The following is a 12,523-nucleotide window of genomic DNA, read 5'->3' as shown; positions in this document are numbered from 1 at the left end:
TGGTTTCCTACTCAGTTAAAGACTTGCAAACACCTAAAACTAAATTCATTGTTCAGAATTCTGTTCAGTTCCAACTGATGAAAGCAGAACTCCTCTTGTAAAAGACAGACAAGCTTTCTTTTCTCAAGCTTTTGTCACAGAATTCTCTGCAGATTAAGACACAAGTTACATAACTGTCTTGGCTTTAATTGGGAAATCCATACACTTATTTATCCAAGAAGTTTTGTCCCTCACACAACTCTGCAAGGGCATAAATTCCAGTTGTGCATCTTGTGCAGTAACAACAAGATTTTGACTTGCAGGTAACAATCTTTTTTTTAAAATCACTCACACTCTCTACAGTTCCTGCTACAGACATATAGTAGCTACTTAGCATATCATGTAATATTTATTCTGAGTTTACATCATCCTGTACTATGCTTTAGAACAAGACATCTTTGCTGTCAGATTTGCTAGATACAATTTCAGCATGGATAAAAACTGCTACATTTTATAAAATCGAACTCAATTTGAATTCAATTTTTATAGCATCATAGCAATCTGAATAGGTGGCAAGATTATAGTTAAAGACATAATACAACCACAAACCTAGCTACACGAAGTAAAAATGTCTAAAGGTTAGTTTCTGCTATATATGACTCCCATATGCCACTATCACAATCTATACCTTAATATTTAATAAAATTCTTATAGCACATTTCTACAAGAAAATACATTTGCTTAAAGCAGAGCATATACATATTCACGTAAAATTCACAAACTCTAAATAGACTCAGTAAACGGCATCAATATATGGTGATAAATCATGTCAGCAACCAAGAAAAACTAAAAGAAAAATCTGAATTCTTACATCAGTTACATATGCTTCCGTAATTGGTGGTCCTCTAATTGGGCTGAAGCGTTCCCCAATACTCCTCACCACAGTACTGAAAACCCGAAGAAGTGCAGCCAGTTTAGGTAGTGATACTGAAGGAGGAGGAATATCTTCATCTACTGACTCCCCAGACGCCACATGGCTGAGGTCCTACAGCACAGAAGTTTCATTTATCAGTATACATCATTAACAGTTGTAACTCAGGCATAAAAGATCAAAATATGAGGTTGAAAATCCTTAATCTATCTATTTCCCATACCTATCATAGATACTCTCCGGTTACAGATACACTTATGCAACACCTCTAACTTCACATATGTATGAAGACGGGATATAGGTATACAATAACGATGAGCAAGGCACAGGGCGGTAAGGAGATGCTGCTCATTAGTATAGTGGCTGAAAGAAAGCACTCAGACTACAGTTTGCAAATTAAAACAGAGGTTTATGATACTCCTGGCCCCTGGAACATAATCACCCATATTGCTGTGCTGTTACAACAGTAGTCTGCACACTTTTATCACACTCCTAAAACAATTCCTGCCCATAAACTGGAATCAGGATGTTCCGAGTGGCCATTCCCATCACATTGTTTACATGCAGCTACCTTGATCTGGAAACCATGAGTTTACTAGAAGGCTGCTTCATGCCAGCTGGCATCAGTGCCCGGGAACATTCCCAGAAGTGCCGATCTCATTAGTACAGATATAGCCTGGGTCTACCCCACTGTGAGATAAAAACACACTAGATGGAACCACCTCCTCCATGATTTAAGTCAATGCATGTTATCTTAAAACTCTTCTGTGACTAAGAATATGCACATCGTCCAGTTCAGCAGACAAGCTGATAAGCAGTGATTTACTGCACTGGCTAATCACTTTCAACTGCATGTCTGCAGTCACAACAGCACAAGTTTCCATGGGCTTGACACTGCCAGAAAGGTCCAAGAGTCCTAACTCTTAAAGCTGTACGATAAGAAGTTTTGGTGTACATAAGCACACTAATAAAATAAAATTATTCATTCTGCTTTGAGGAAAACAGATTATATTGGAATTTTGCCTGTAGAATCTACATGTTAACTTACATAACATAGCATAATCTAGTTGTAAGCATATATACATATGAGCATAAATCTTAAAAAGACAACATAATCTAGTTGTAAGCATATATACATATGAGCATAAATCTTAAAAAGACAACACTGCCCTCTAAAAACCCAAAACTCTTCCTTTTAATGACAGCATCAGATAAACTTTAGGCCCTGTTAACTAAGCAAATGTAACAAAGTGAAAGCAAAGTTGTTAAATTAATATACTTCAGTTTTCTATCTGTTCCTGCTGCATTATTTCCTGAACAATATAATCCATTATTTTAAATAAAAGAAAGCAAGCTTTACCATTAATCTACAGAAGCATTAAGAATCCCTTTCTCCTCAATAGTCACTACTTCTGAAAAACTCTGAAGTTGGACAGCTAGAGAAAATCCAAGGAAGACTGTCTTCACTGCAGCTTTTTAAAAATGAAAGCATTCCTGTTTGGTTTTTACTTTTATTACAACATGATATTATCAATCAACAATGGCTGAAAGCCTGGCTATGATACATCTTATGTAGTTCATGAGGATTCATGTAGGGTTGTCATTGTACCTGCTTTAGGTATGCCCTGTAATTTCATCCTCTTCTCCCCAGAAAAAACATAAAATTTTATTTTTTAGACATAATACACCCATCAGAAACACAGCTGTGGATTTATTAAGAAATCCACAATGAATAACTCAAGTATATAATACAAAATCTTGTTTACCTCAGCATAAGCTTCCATATCTTCTAAAAACTGACCCAAGAGCGTGGTAGAAAAAGTAAGATCAGCCACCCAAAAAGGCTCCAAGCTCTGCAACCATCCTGTATAAAAATACCAGGACAATTAAAACAGGGGAACAAAATAACATACAAAAATTAAGTTTTAGTTGCATATTGCTGAGGTAAAAGTTGCTAAGGTATGTGAAGGTACCTGCACAAAAACTTTAATGCAAGTTGTTTTTAAAATAAATATAAATTTTATTTCCCTCTTTTGTACCCTTGACAAAATCATTTCAATGTTCAGTCCCACCCCACAGCAGTTAAACATCTAATCTAGGACTATGACACAGGAAACATAACAGACTGGCTGTGAATAACTCCAAGACAACTGCTACAGCTACAAGAAGTATCCCAATTCTTTAAATGCCAGTACAGTATCTTTACTACAGGTTTTCTAGAAGCACAAAGGAGAAAATATATTCTTTCAAAGAGAATTTATTAAGATCTAGAAACTTATTAAAAGTTGTTTAAAAGTTACTGAAAACAAATTATGTTTAAACGCAGCTTGAATAAAACATTCAGTTTTTCCAGGTACAGCACAAAATGGCAAATGTAAGTTTACTGAAAAATTAGTGCCATTATGTATCCAGAAATTCATTTTGGTTTTATGTCCATTTCCACATCAGAAGGACCAAACTTGTGTAAGTAAACCCACATCATTTGCAAGCCAGAGTCAACTCCATTAGTGACTCTACAGCCAAACTCACCAGACACCTGCTGTGTCAAGGAAGGTTTCTGAGTGTGATCTATATGCCACCCAACCAGTATGTCCACTGTGTCCTGGAAAGCAATTGTGAATAAAGGTTAATTACCCAATTTGCTGCCCAAACACTTCTATGAGAGAAAGAAAACAGAGGACAAAGTAAGCTTACCCTGAAATTGGTGCTGAAAATGTGTGGGTAGCATCGGGACACCAAGAGGATGCACTTGACACATTTGCACAGTAACTCTGGCGTATCCACATTTTCTAGAATGGACTGCAGGCTGGTCATTACAAGCTGAAAAGTAAAGCAAAGCCACTAGATCTTTCACTTCATTAAAAGCAACATGTAAAAAAGTTACTATATTAGATACTGATTTACTCAGTGTTGAACACTTTTTAGCAAACTACTTCTCATTCAAACAACAGAAACATCTCAGTGCTCTTTCTGCAGGAAGGAAAATACAAAAAGGCATCACATATACTACATGAAAGTAATAATCTCAGCTGGGCATTCGCTTGAAATACGGCAGAGCCACGGTCAAGACTTGGGGACACTTCTCTTTCATTCTTCATCCACAGAACAAGCTGCTTCTGCTGAAGCTTTTTGGCTCTGTAAAGTAAATACTAAACTGGAGCACAGATCTGGAGATAACCGTTCTACACCCAGAATAGAGACCCTAAAACTTGAACCAGGGGACTAGATTTGTCTGCTCACACCCTACATCCTCTCAGATCTAATTACAATTCAAGTTAGAAACTTTAAACAAGAGGTAGCTCAAAACAATCAGCAGGCTGGGGTTTGTGTCCCATTGCGCTCAAGTTCTATTTTTGCTGTCAACAAGAGTTCTTCCTCTTGGATCTACAATATATAGTACAAAGCCACACCAAAATATATCTCATCCACAAAGACCTGACATTCCTCTATAATGTAATCATAATCAAAGAATTCCATTCAGACAAAGTTCCCTCGCAACTGCGATTATATTTACTTATTGTGTCTACATAGCATTACTTATTGTTCATTCCAGTTTAAAAAGTTGATTCAAGCATTGCACTGGAAAAATCATTAATAATCCTGTTTTAACTTGTCTTACCTGCATTAAAGATGAAAAGGCTTTCTTTTCTCCTACAGTCTCTAGTGCTTTGTAGGTTGCACACAGATAAAGAAGTTTAACTTCATCTTTTGTGGATGAGCTGAATTTGCTAAAAATCCATTTAAAGATCTTCTCAGCCTCATAGCTCAGAGAAGCACAAAGAAGGCCAAGACAGCAAGCTCCTTCCTGTCGCAGTTCTTGAAGCAATTTGCTACTGTATTTTTGAAAGAAAAAAGAAATGTGAAATCTCCAGACACAAGAGCAGAACAGAAGAAACTATCAACAAATTACACTTTCTAAGGCATAAAAATATATGCATGAAGAAAGCTGCTTCTCTTATTTAATGGCAGCAGTGATGAAGGTTAAATAAAAATTAATAATCTGAAAAATTCCATGAAATACAGTTTCTATGGAATAAATCAATTTGAATAAAAGTGTCCAATAAATAGACCATTCTACTTGCAACAGTATCCAAGGAAGAAAATTCTTAACATACAGCTGACCCTGGGTAACAGCACTGAACTTCACACCAAAATGCCCACGCGCATCTGAGCTCCCTCTACATATACTCTTAGTTGATCAGGTTGTAAAAAAACTTGAGTTCAATTTGCAAATTAGACCACTGCAGCACCCTACTGCACCAAGGTGATATAGGGTAGACGGATTTCATACTACCTACAACATAAAAGCCACATTTGTGCACTCAAATTCTCTGCACATGAAGTACGCTCCACACAGTCTAACAGTAGCACTGACAGGCCCAAAGTCTTAACTCTTCCCCAGTTCTATCCTGTTACTGCAATGTCCCATCCATGTAAAATCAGTTAATTTCTTTCAAACTTCTCCACCTCCATTCCATTTCTATACTGAAATCCAAACCTAACAGTGTCGTTATTTTTCGCCTTTAAAGCCTTCCAACTGTTCAGCTTTTCCAGCTTACCTTTCATTGAGTACATCATGAATAGCAGTCAGGATATTATCCAGTTGTTTAACTAGTACCTATAACATAAGATGCATAAAAGGCATAAGCATAATAATAAAGACACAATAACTTCTGCAAATTAGGTTCTGTTTACACCCAGTAAAAACACCACTGCCAATTCTGCTTGCCAACAGAATGCTATTATGCTTCCCATGGCCACTGCAGACTTGCATGAACTATATTAAGCAATACTGCAATATTATCCTACATGTTATAGTTCATATTTATTTACAGTAGCCACAGAAATACACTGGCAGCCTGCCACCGAGGTTTGTTCTAAGTGTAGTTCTTGCTGACAACATTACATCACAAATGTAAGACTCATCATTCAGCTCATCAGTAGCGCCTAGGAAGACCTACTCTCCTATACTTACAATCAACTGTACCAGGAGATCATTTGATTGATCACATAATACAGTCTGAAATATTAAAATTTCTGCTTAGGCAATCCTGACTCTCACAATAATGGAGTTCTACTTTGGGGATGAGACATTACGTTTACCAAGGAGCACTGGTTCATCAATAACCAGAAATACTTGTTTTCCTAAAAAACCCAAACACATCAGTGAGTTGCAAAATAATGTCTTAGCTGCAAAATAATGTCTTAGTTGCAACCGTATAAGATATTAACAAGAAGTTTTTTTGACAAGTTCATAAAAAGGTTTCTTCTCTTTTCTTCAGAAAGGTATTAATCAAACAGCAGATGTTATCTAGCTTTTGTTGTTAAGTTTTGGGCAACATCACTTTTGGTGGTGGAGAGAGAAAGAGGTTCACGTGCTTGGCCCCTCAGAACTCTCCAAGACTTTTCAAAAACATACTCAATATCTTCAATGAGGCCACAAAAGGGACAAGAGAAGACACCGATACAATTTAGAAGCTGGAGCACAGTGCCATTACATGATAACGCTGCTGCCTAATGACTATACTACTTTGTGGAACACATAATGCAAACCTGAGAACAAAGAATTCTGTTAAACTACACTTAGTACTGTGAGAACTGCAGGAGCTACTGCTAGTTTTAACACTGTCCATTATAATGTTTTCAGCCTGACATCATGGATATCACTTGGCATCTGATTTTGCTCTCATTAACAAGCTGGAAGAAGTTTAAAGAAGAGTTTCTCACTGACAAACTTTCAACTTCCTGACCACGAGCCAGTACAAAGTTTGTTACCACAGAGTCAGACATCACTGGCAATTCCAATATGTTCTGAGATACCAATAAAACTAAATAAAAATCAGTTACAAAAAGAACTGAGGAAAAAATGCATTGAGAATAATGCAAGTAATAAAAAAAACCCAAACGTGGAATAATTGTGTAAAGAATTTGCTCCCCAAAGCCTTGTGAAAACAGATTTTGTTTCAGAGGAACACGGAAGTATTGGCTAGGCTTGCACAGTCTGCCCATACCTGGGTGCACAGAACAGAAAAGTCTCAATCTTTAAGAGTCACATCTTTTGGAAAAGAACTCAGTTACCACTGGTTAATTAACATATTATGAGAGAATGAACCAATTTCTTGTAAATACTGACAGACACAACCCATAACGGAAATACTACACCACTGCCTGTAACTAAGTGGCAGGGTATTAGACCATCACTTTCCCATACCTAACATCTTCAAAACAGCAGGAAAGAAGTGTCAGACGATACTCTCAAGATTTCACTTCAAAATAAGTAGTATTACAAAACATATACCCACAGAGTAATACTTCCGCCGCCATCCACAAACCCTTAAGAAACGCTTAAGGGTATTAGAGTTCAACAAGCCATTAAAAAAACCCAAAGATGTAATGAAAACAAAGACTTATTTTGCTCTGTTCCCATAAAAAGGAATCCACGTGAAAAGGTGTTTAGCTAGAAAGCCGAGTACACTAAAATGAGCTATTTACAAGATTGTATGACTATCTGCATATTTCTAATTTAAAACACAAACAGATCTTGAACATGTTAACAACAGATTTTACTTCCTTTTTCCTATTTTTTTGCTGAAGGCTAAGACCAGTCAAAAAAACCCCACATGCATCCCATATTTATTCCTACAGCTCGTGCACTCAGTAGTTTGTTTTAAGGCAATACGTCATAAGTAATCAAGCAAGAAAAAATTTCCTGAATGCCGGAAAAGAGACATGCAATCCAGGAATACACTTTCCTTTGTTGTAGAAGGAAACGCTTTTCGTGTAAGATATTTCTCACAGACATATTCCAGCATTCAGATTTTTAAAAATACAGTTTTATAAAAGGAGAAATAATCCAGTGCTATGGAAAAGCAATAATTACTAACCAGTTTGTTTTCTGGTTGCTGAATGAATTCTTTCAGTTGCTTTACAGTAGCCAGTCTTCGGTCTCTGTCATCTTCCCGAGTAATCCTCCGAAGAAGATTTGACAGTCGAGACTCGTCAGAATAAGACAACGATCGCTCTGAAAAAGAAAAGACAATTATTTCTTTTCTCTACAGCACGTGACCGATAATACCTGCATAGTCTGAAATGTGTATTTTTGGTCTCCATCAGTCATAACAGAAATTTGAGAAAAAAGTTAAGAATCCTGATTTGTTTTAAAGCTAATATGAGGAAAATTAAATGTAAAACCTAATTTAGCTACCAAAATATTTCATTTCTTCCTGTGGAGAGCCCAGTACCCAGTTAGAACTCATTCAGAAACAAGTAGAATTGTTCTACTTCTACACAAAAACCTGGTTTTAGCTCCCTTCTACACAAATGGAACTAAAAAAACCAGAGTGTGGTAAGGTTAAATCAGACTGCTGATTGAATATATAAACAAAAATAATTCAACAAATGATATTTAAAAAAACACTTTGTGGAAAACCAAACTGCTTCTTGAAGCAAAGAACCAGATTTAAGTTCAAGCAACTACCAAGAAACAAGATTTTATATAACATTTTGCCACAAGAAGAAAAACTATGAGTAATCCTCTGATAGCCAGCAGGGTTCTACTTTGAAGAGGAAGACAGATCTACTTCACCTCTATCGAGGAACAAAAGTATACAGCATGCAGAGGCTATTGATTAAAGTGGATCATAATACAGGAGAATTCACACCTTCCCAAGAAAACGCTTCATTTAAGTTGACGAATAGCACTATTGAAGGTCACAACTCAGTTTACCTGATTTAGGTACCAATTACAAAGAATTCATATGAATAATTAATTTCCATCATTTGCAAAAAGGAAATGACGCCTCTTTGGAGAAGTTTATCATTAGACGTTTCATTGTGATTAATTTTAGAGGATTCATGGACATGACGCGGTCTTCTTAGTCAGCATGACTCTTAGCAGAACACCCAAGACAACCAGAGACAGCTTTTTTCTGTGGCATGTTGCACATCAGTCACCTGATGGGAGCAGCCATAAAGGCAACCCCGTTATAATGGAAAAGTACCTACAGCAGATGAAGTCTGCCATCCCGGGACCTGCTAGCCTGAGAGCCCAGCTCGGGAACCTGGAGCATCCCTGACGGGCAGCTGGGTACCCAAGAACCTGAGACATCTCAAGATGCCCTCGATAAGCACAAAACCAAGGAACTGCAGCAACAAACGTATTGTTTGGAAAGGTGAAAAATAGACTGTAGCAGTGGAGAAAATCCTGGGAAAGCAGGAATCCGCAACAGCTATTGGCTACTCCAGCTGGAAAAACAGACTGGAAAAGCAAACGCTTGTCTGAGAAAACAGCATCATCTACTGGCTGTCTCAGGTGAAAAACACTAGTTAGGAGAAGTTGCTGGTGCTCCAAGTGGTTGCCTCCGATGTCCCCTTACACTGCTAATGACATAAAAATAATTGACTTTTTACCCAAATCTCTGAGAGCTCCCCCACAAGGACCGCACTACATAAGACCTCCTGGACAGACCCTCGCTGTGGATGCCTGCCTGACTTCAGACTCCATGATGCAGATCATCTTTGAGGTGAGACTTTGTCTATGATCAACTGGCCCCTTTCCTGGGGAAAGTCTGGCAAGTGCTGTACCAGTAATACTTTTAATAACACAAATATATAAGTATGCATATAAGTGATTAATCATAAGTATATGCTTGATTTACAAGTATTGATTTACAGTACCCGGCAATAAAGAAATCTAAGAAACAAAAACCTTTGTGTCCCTGTGTATTACAGAACCTATAAACCCACTCACAGCTCTAAAAGGTCACAGCACCACATATAGGAGAGCACATCTGAAATCTGGCTTCTGGAGGCCAGAATAAATACAGAAGCAAAGAAGTCACAGGTAGCAGACATCCAAAATTACAGTTCCTAACATTTTATGGATTAAAGAGGTGCTCACATACACAGAATAGTCTGATTTTTCTGCCAGTACTAATAGCAATCTCATACACAAGCCCACTACCAGAAGCATTATTTACACAACTCAAATAATTATCTATTTCCTCTACACAGACATAATTTAAGACACTAAACGGACTGCATAATTTTTAGATGAAGACACCAGAATAGGACTATGAAGTCTGAGTCTAATCCATTCCAAAGATCAGGGTTTTGCAACAGTCATGTCACCACTTGCACTTCAGTTCTTCCACCCACAAAGCATACTCAGCAGCCTTCTTCTACCTTTTGTCTCCTCTGAAATACAAATCTGTCAGGAGAACACCATGTCCTCATCTTTATAACACGCCTGGCACAGGGCACAGTTTTTGTCAATGGCTCAACTACCACTTATACTAAATGATACAATAAATGACAGTGCTTAGTCATAACAAACTTTCTATTTTCATTCACAAGTCCCTGGAATATTTTTTTTAAAAAAAGAACAGCAACCCTATGACTTAAACCCAAATTGCTGAAAATGTGAACCCTTCTTCCTCAAAAACACGTGCCCAGCATTCTTGCACCCTCTTGCAACTCCAGATTTCACCTCGCTACATCTCCCAAGACCTTGCCCACATTCTTCCAATGCCTCCAGTTCCTCCACGGCCTCTAATCCTCAGCTGAGCAAGAGGGAGCATGAATTGCAGCATGAATTCAACTGACTAATCAGCTGGTATGATGTGATGACTAGCTGACCTGCAGGCCAGTGAGAACAGATAACGGCTGAGCTCACCATTGCGGATCTTCCCACACTAGGGACTCATTAATTTACTTGGGAATCAACTTTCAACAAATCTAAGAGTAAATATTCTTCCTTGGAGCCTTTGATCTCTTTGCCAAATTTGGCTAACCTGAATAAGGTTTCAGAAGCTATTTAAAGAAAACTGCGAGATGGATAGCATAAGCCATATAGTCAAGAGATCTGCCTAACCTGTGGGGGAAGTCTCAATGCCGGGAACAGTAAATACAGGATGACAATTTCCATCACCATCATCTAATTATATATCACAAAATATAAACTCCATACAGATTGCCTAATCTTAGTGAGCCTCTTTTTATATTCTGAAAAGAACAGAGGTTACTAAAAGAGACCCTCTTCTACTGAAAACTTGTGGTATCCTTACCCTGTGATTTCCTCATGTCTTTTGTGGCTAAAGCACGATTCCCATGCGGAACACTGGTAAAATCAGGATTGGTCACATTGTTAACTCTCAGCTCTTGCCCCAACGACTTCCGACCATAAGTATTTTCCCCAGATCCTCCATTGACACTGTAGCCACCTGTGGAAAAAAAAAAATCAAGAGATTACAATAGGCTATCAGACCACACGCTTAGCAGGGTAGTATGTTACGAGTTATTCAATACATATGAAAGTTGCAGCCCTATCCTCCCCATCTTCTTTATCTTCCTTTTTCACTTTCACATACAAAAATGTTTTGTAATGCCCTGTAAGTTTCCACATCACATATTCAGAATCTAATCAGTCTTTTTTTGAAGCATATGAAAAAAACTTCTATTGCAATGAAGTTTAACACTGATTTTGCTGCATTTGAAGTTTTATTATTACTTTTGACCCTGTATTTTACAAGGCCCTTCATGCCAAACTGCTAGCACACACGGTTAGATAAATTTTTGGACATCAAATTTCCATTTTTTGTTATAAATCTACCACCAAGGCTCAGCAAAATGGCCAAAAAGAACCCAGCAGAAAGCTTTTAAACAGCCTTTTAATTAAGATTATTTAATTAAGATTATTTAATTTAATTAAGATTATTTAAATGTCCAGATTGAACAATTCTCCCTAAACATACAACAGCCAGTATTTTCACACATTAATATTGACATTATTTTAAAGTAATTATACTCAATCCTACATGGTACATCTTTGTAACAATATAAAACAGAAATAAAGTGTTGTTTTGAGTAATTCAATATCTCTTACTCCTAAATCCACAAGAATTTACATACTCGGATGTGGAAATCTAAGATTTTTCCAGTCTGCCACATCAATTTGAGAGGCAGTTTCTTCCTCTGCAGTACTGTGCAGAAGTAAAACACTCCCCTGACCCTGCCTAATACCTGACTCCATGGATCACAGCTCACTTTAGAGGCAGCTGCGCAGGCAGCTTTCTGAAGTGTCTTCCCTGCCTAAGATTGGGAAGAATCAACTAATAAAATTAAACCCAGAACAACAAAAGATATGCAAGATTTCTTTCAGAAGAGCTATTTCCACAATTCCACCTGCATCGGTGTATAAAAACAAGCCTGAGGAAAAAGAGAGGTGGTCGTCCGTAAAAAAGGCAGCCTATGGGACAAAAAGTAAGTTCAAACATCAAGGTGAATCTGGACCTTAGAAGATGTAAAGAATGTCATCTTGAAGGTAAAGTTGTTGATAAAGGGCTATGAACTACCAATAGATGTTTGTGTATTTCCATACACAGTGAACTACCCTACCATTGCAGAAAATCCTGTGCAAAATCTCAGTCGTAATTAATTACAACTACAGTAAAGATAATTTGTGTATATTTGGATTTACAACATTAAACTCAATTTTTAAACATAAACTAGCAAGAACTCCACCTTAATGTTATTTTGTCATAACAAACACAAGACTGTCCTATGAAATTACTTCCAACAGCAATAATTACATCTATGACTAAACAGAAGTGTATC

The 12,523-nt window shown here is 37.4% G+C and overlaps 1 protein-coding gene across 2 annotated transcripts in view; it reads right to left on the bottom strand.

Moving 5' to 3' along the window:
- SMG1 (SMG1 nonsense mediated mRNA decay associated PI3K related kinase) overlaps positions 1-12,523 on the bottom strand; it is a 64,374-nt gene that overhangs the window by 39,416 nt on the left and 12,435 nt on the right. For both annotated transcript variants that reach the window (XM_054080452.1, XM_054080453.1), the window contains 8 exons: positions 10,975-11,130; positions 7,795-7,931; positions 5,470-5,528; positions 4,530-4,743; positions 3,605-3,730; positions 3,440-3,512; positions 2,677-2,774; positions 851-1,024 (listed from right to left, as the gene is read on the bottom strand). In XM_054080452.1, the coding sequence (XP_053936427.1) occupies positions 851-1,024; positions 2,677-2,774; positions 3,440-3,512; positions 3,605-3,730; positions 4,530-4,743; positions 5,470-5,528; positions 7,795-7,931; positions 10,975-11,130 (1,037 nt within the window). The remainder of the gene's footprint in view (positions 1-850; positions 1,025-2,676; positions 2,775-3,439; positions 3,513-3,604; positions 3,731-4,529; positions 4,744-5,469; positions 5,529-7,794; positions 7,932-10,974; positions 11,131-12,523) is intronic.

Source organism: Cuculus canorus, chromosome 15 (genome assembly GCF_017976375.1).
Source record: "Cuculus canorus isolate bCucCan1 chromosome 15, bCucCan1.pri, whole genome shotgun sequence".
Classification (NCBI taxonomy): Eukaryota; Metazoa; Chordata; class Aves; order Cuculiformes; family Cuculidae; genus Cuculus; species Cuculus canorus.
Note: the sequence above shows the minus strand (reverse complement) of the source record. Positions and strands in the feature narration are given on the sequence as shown.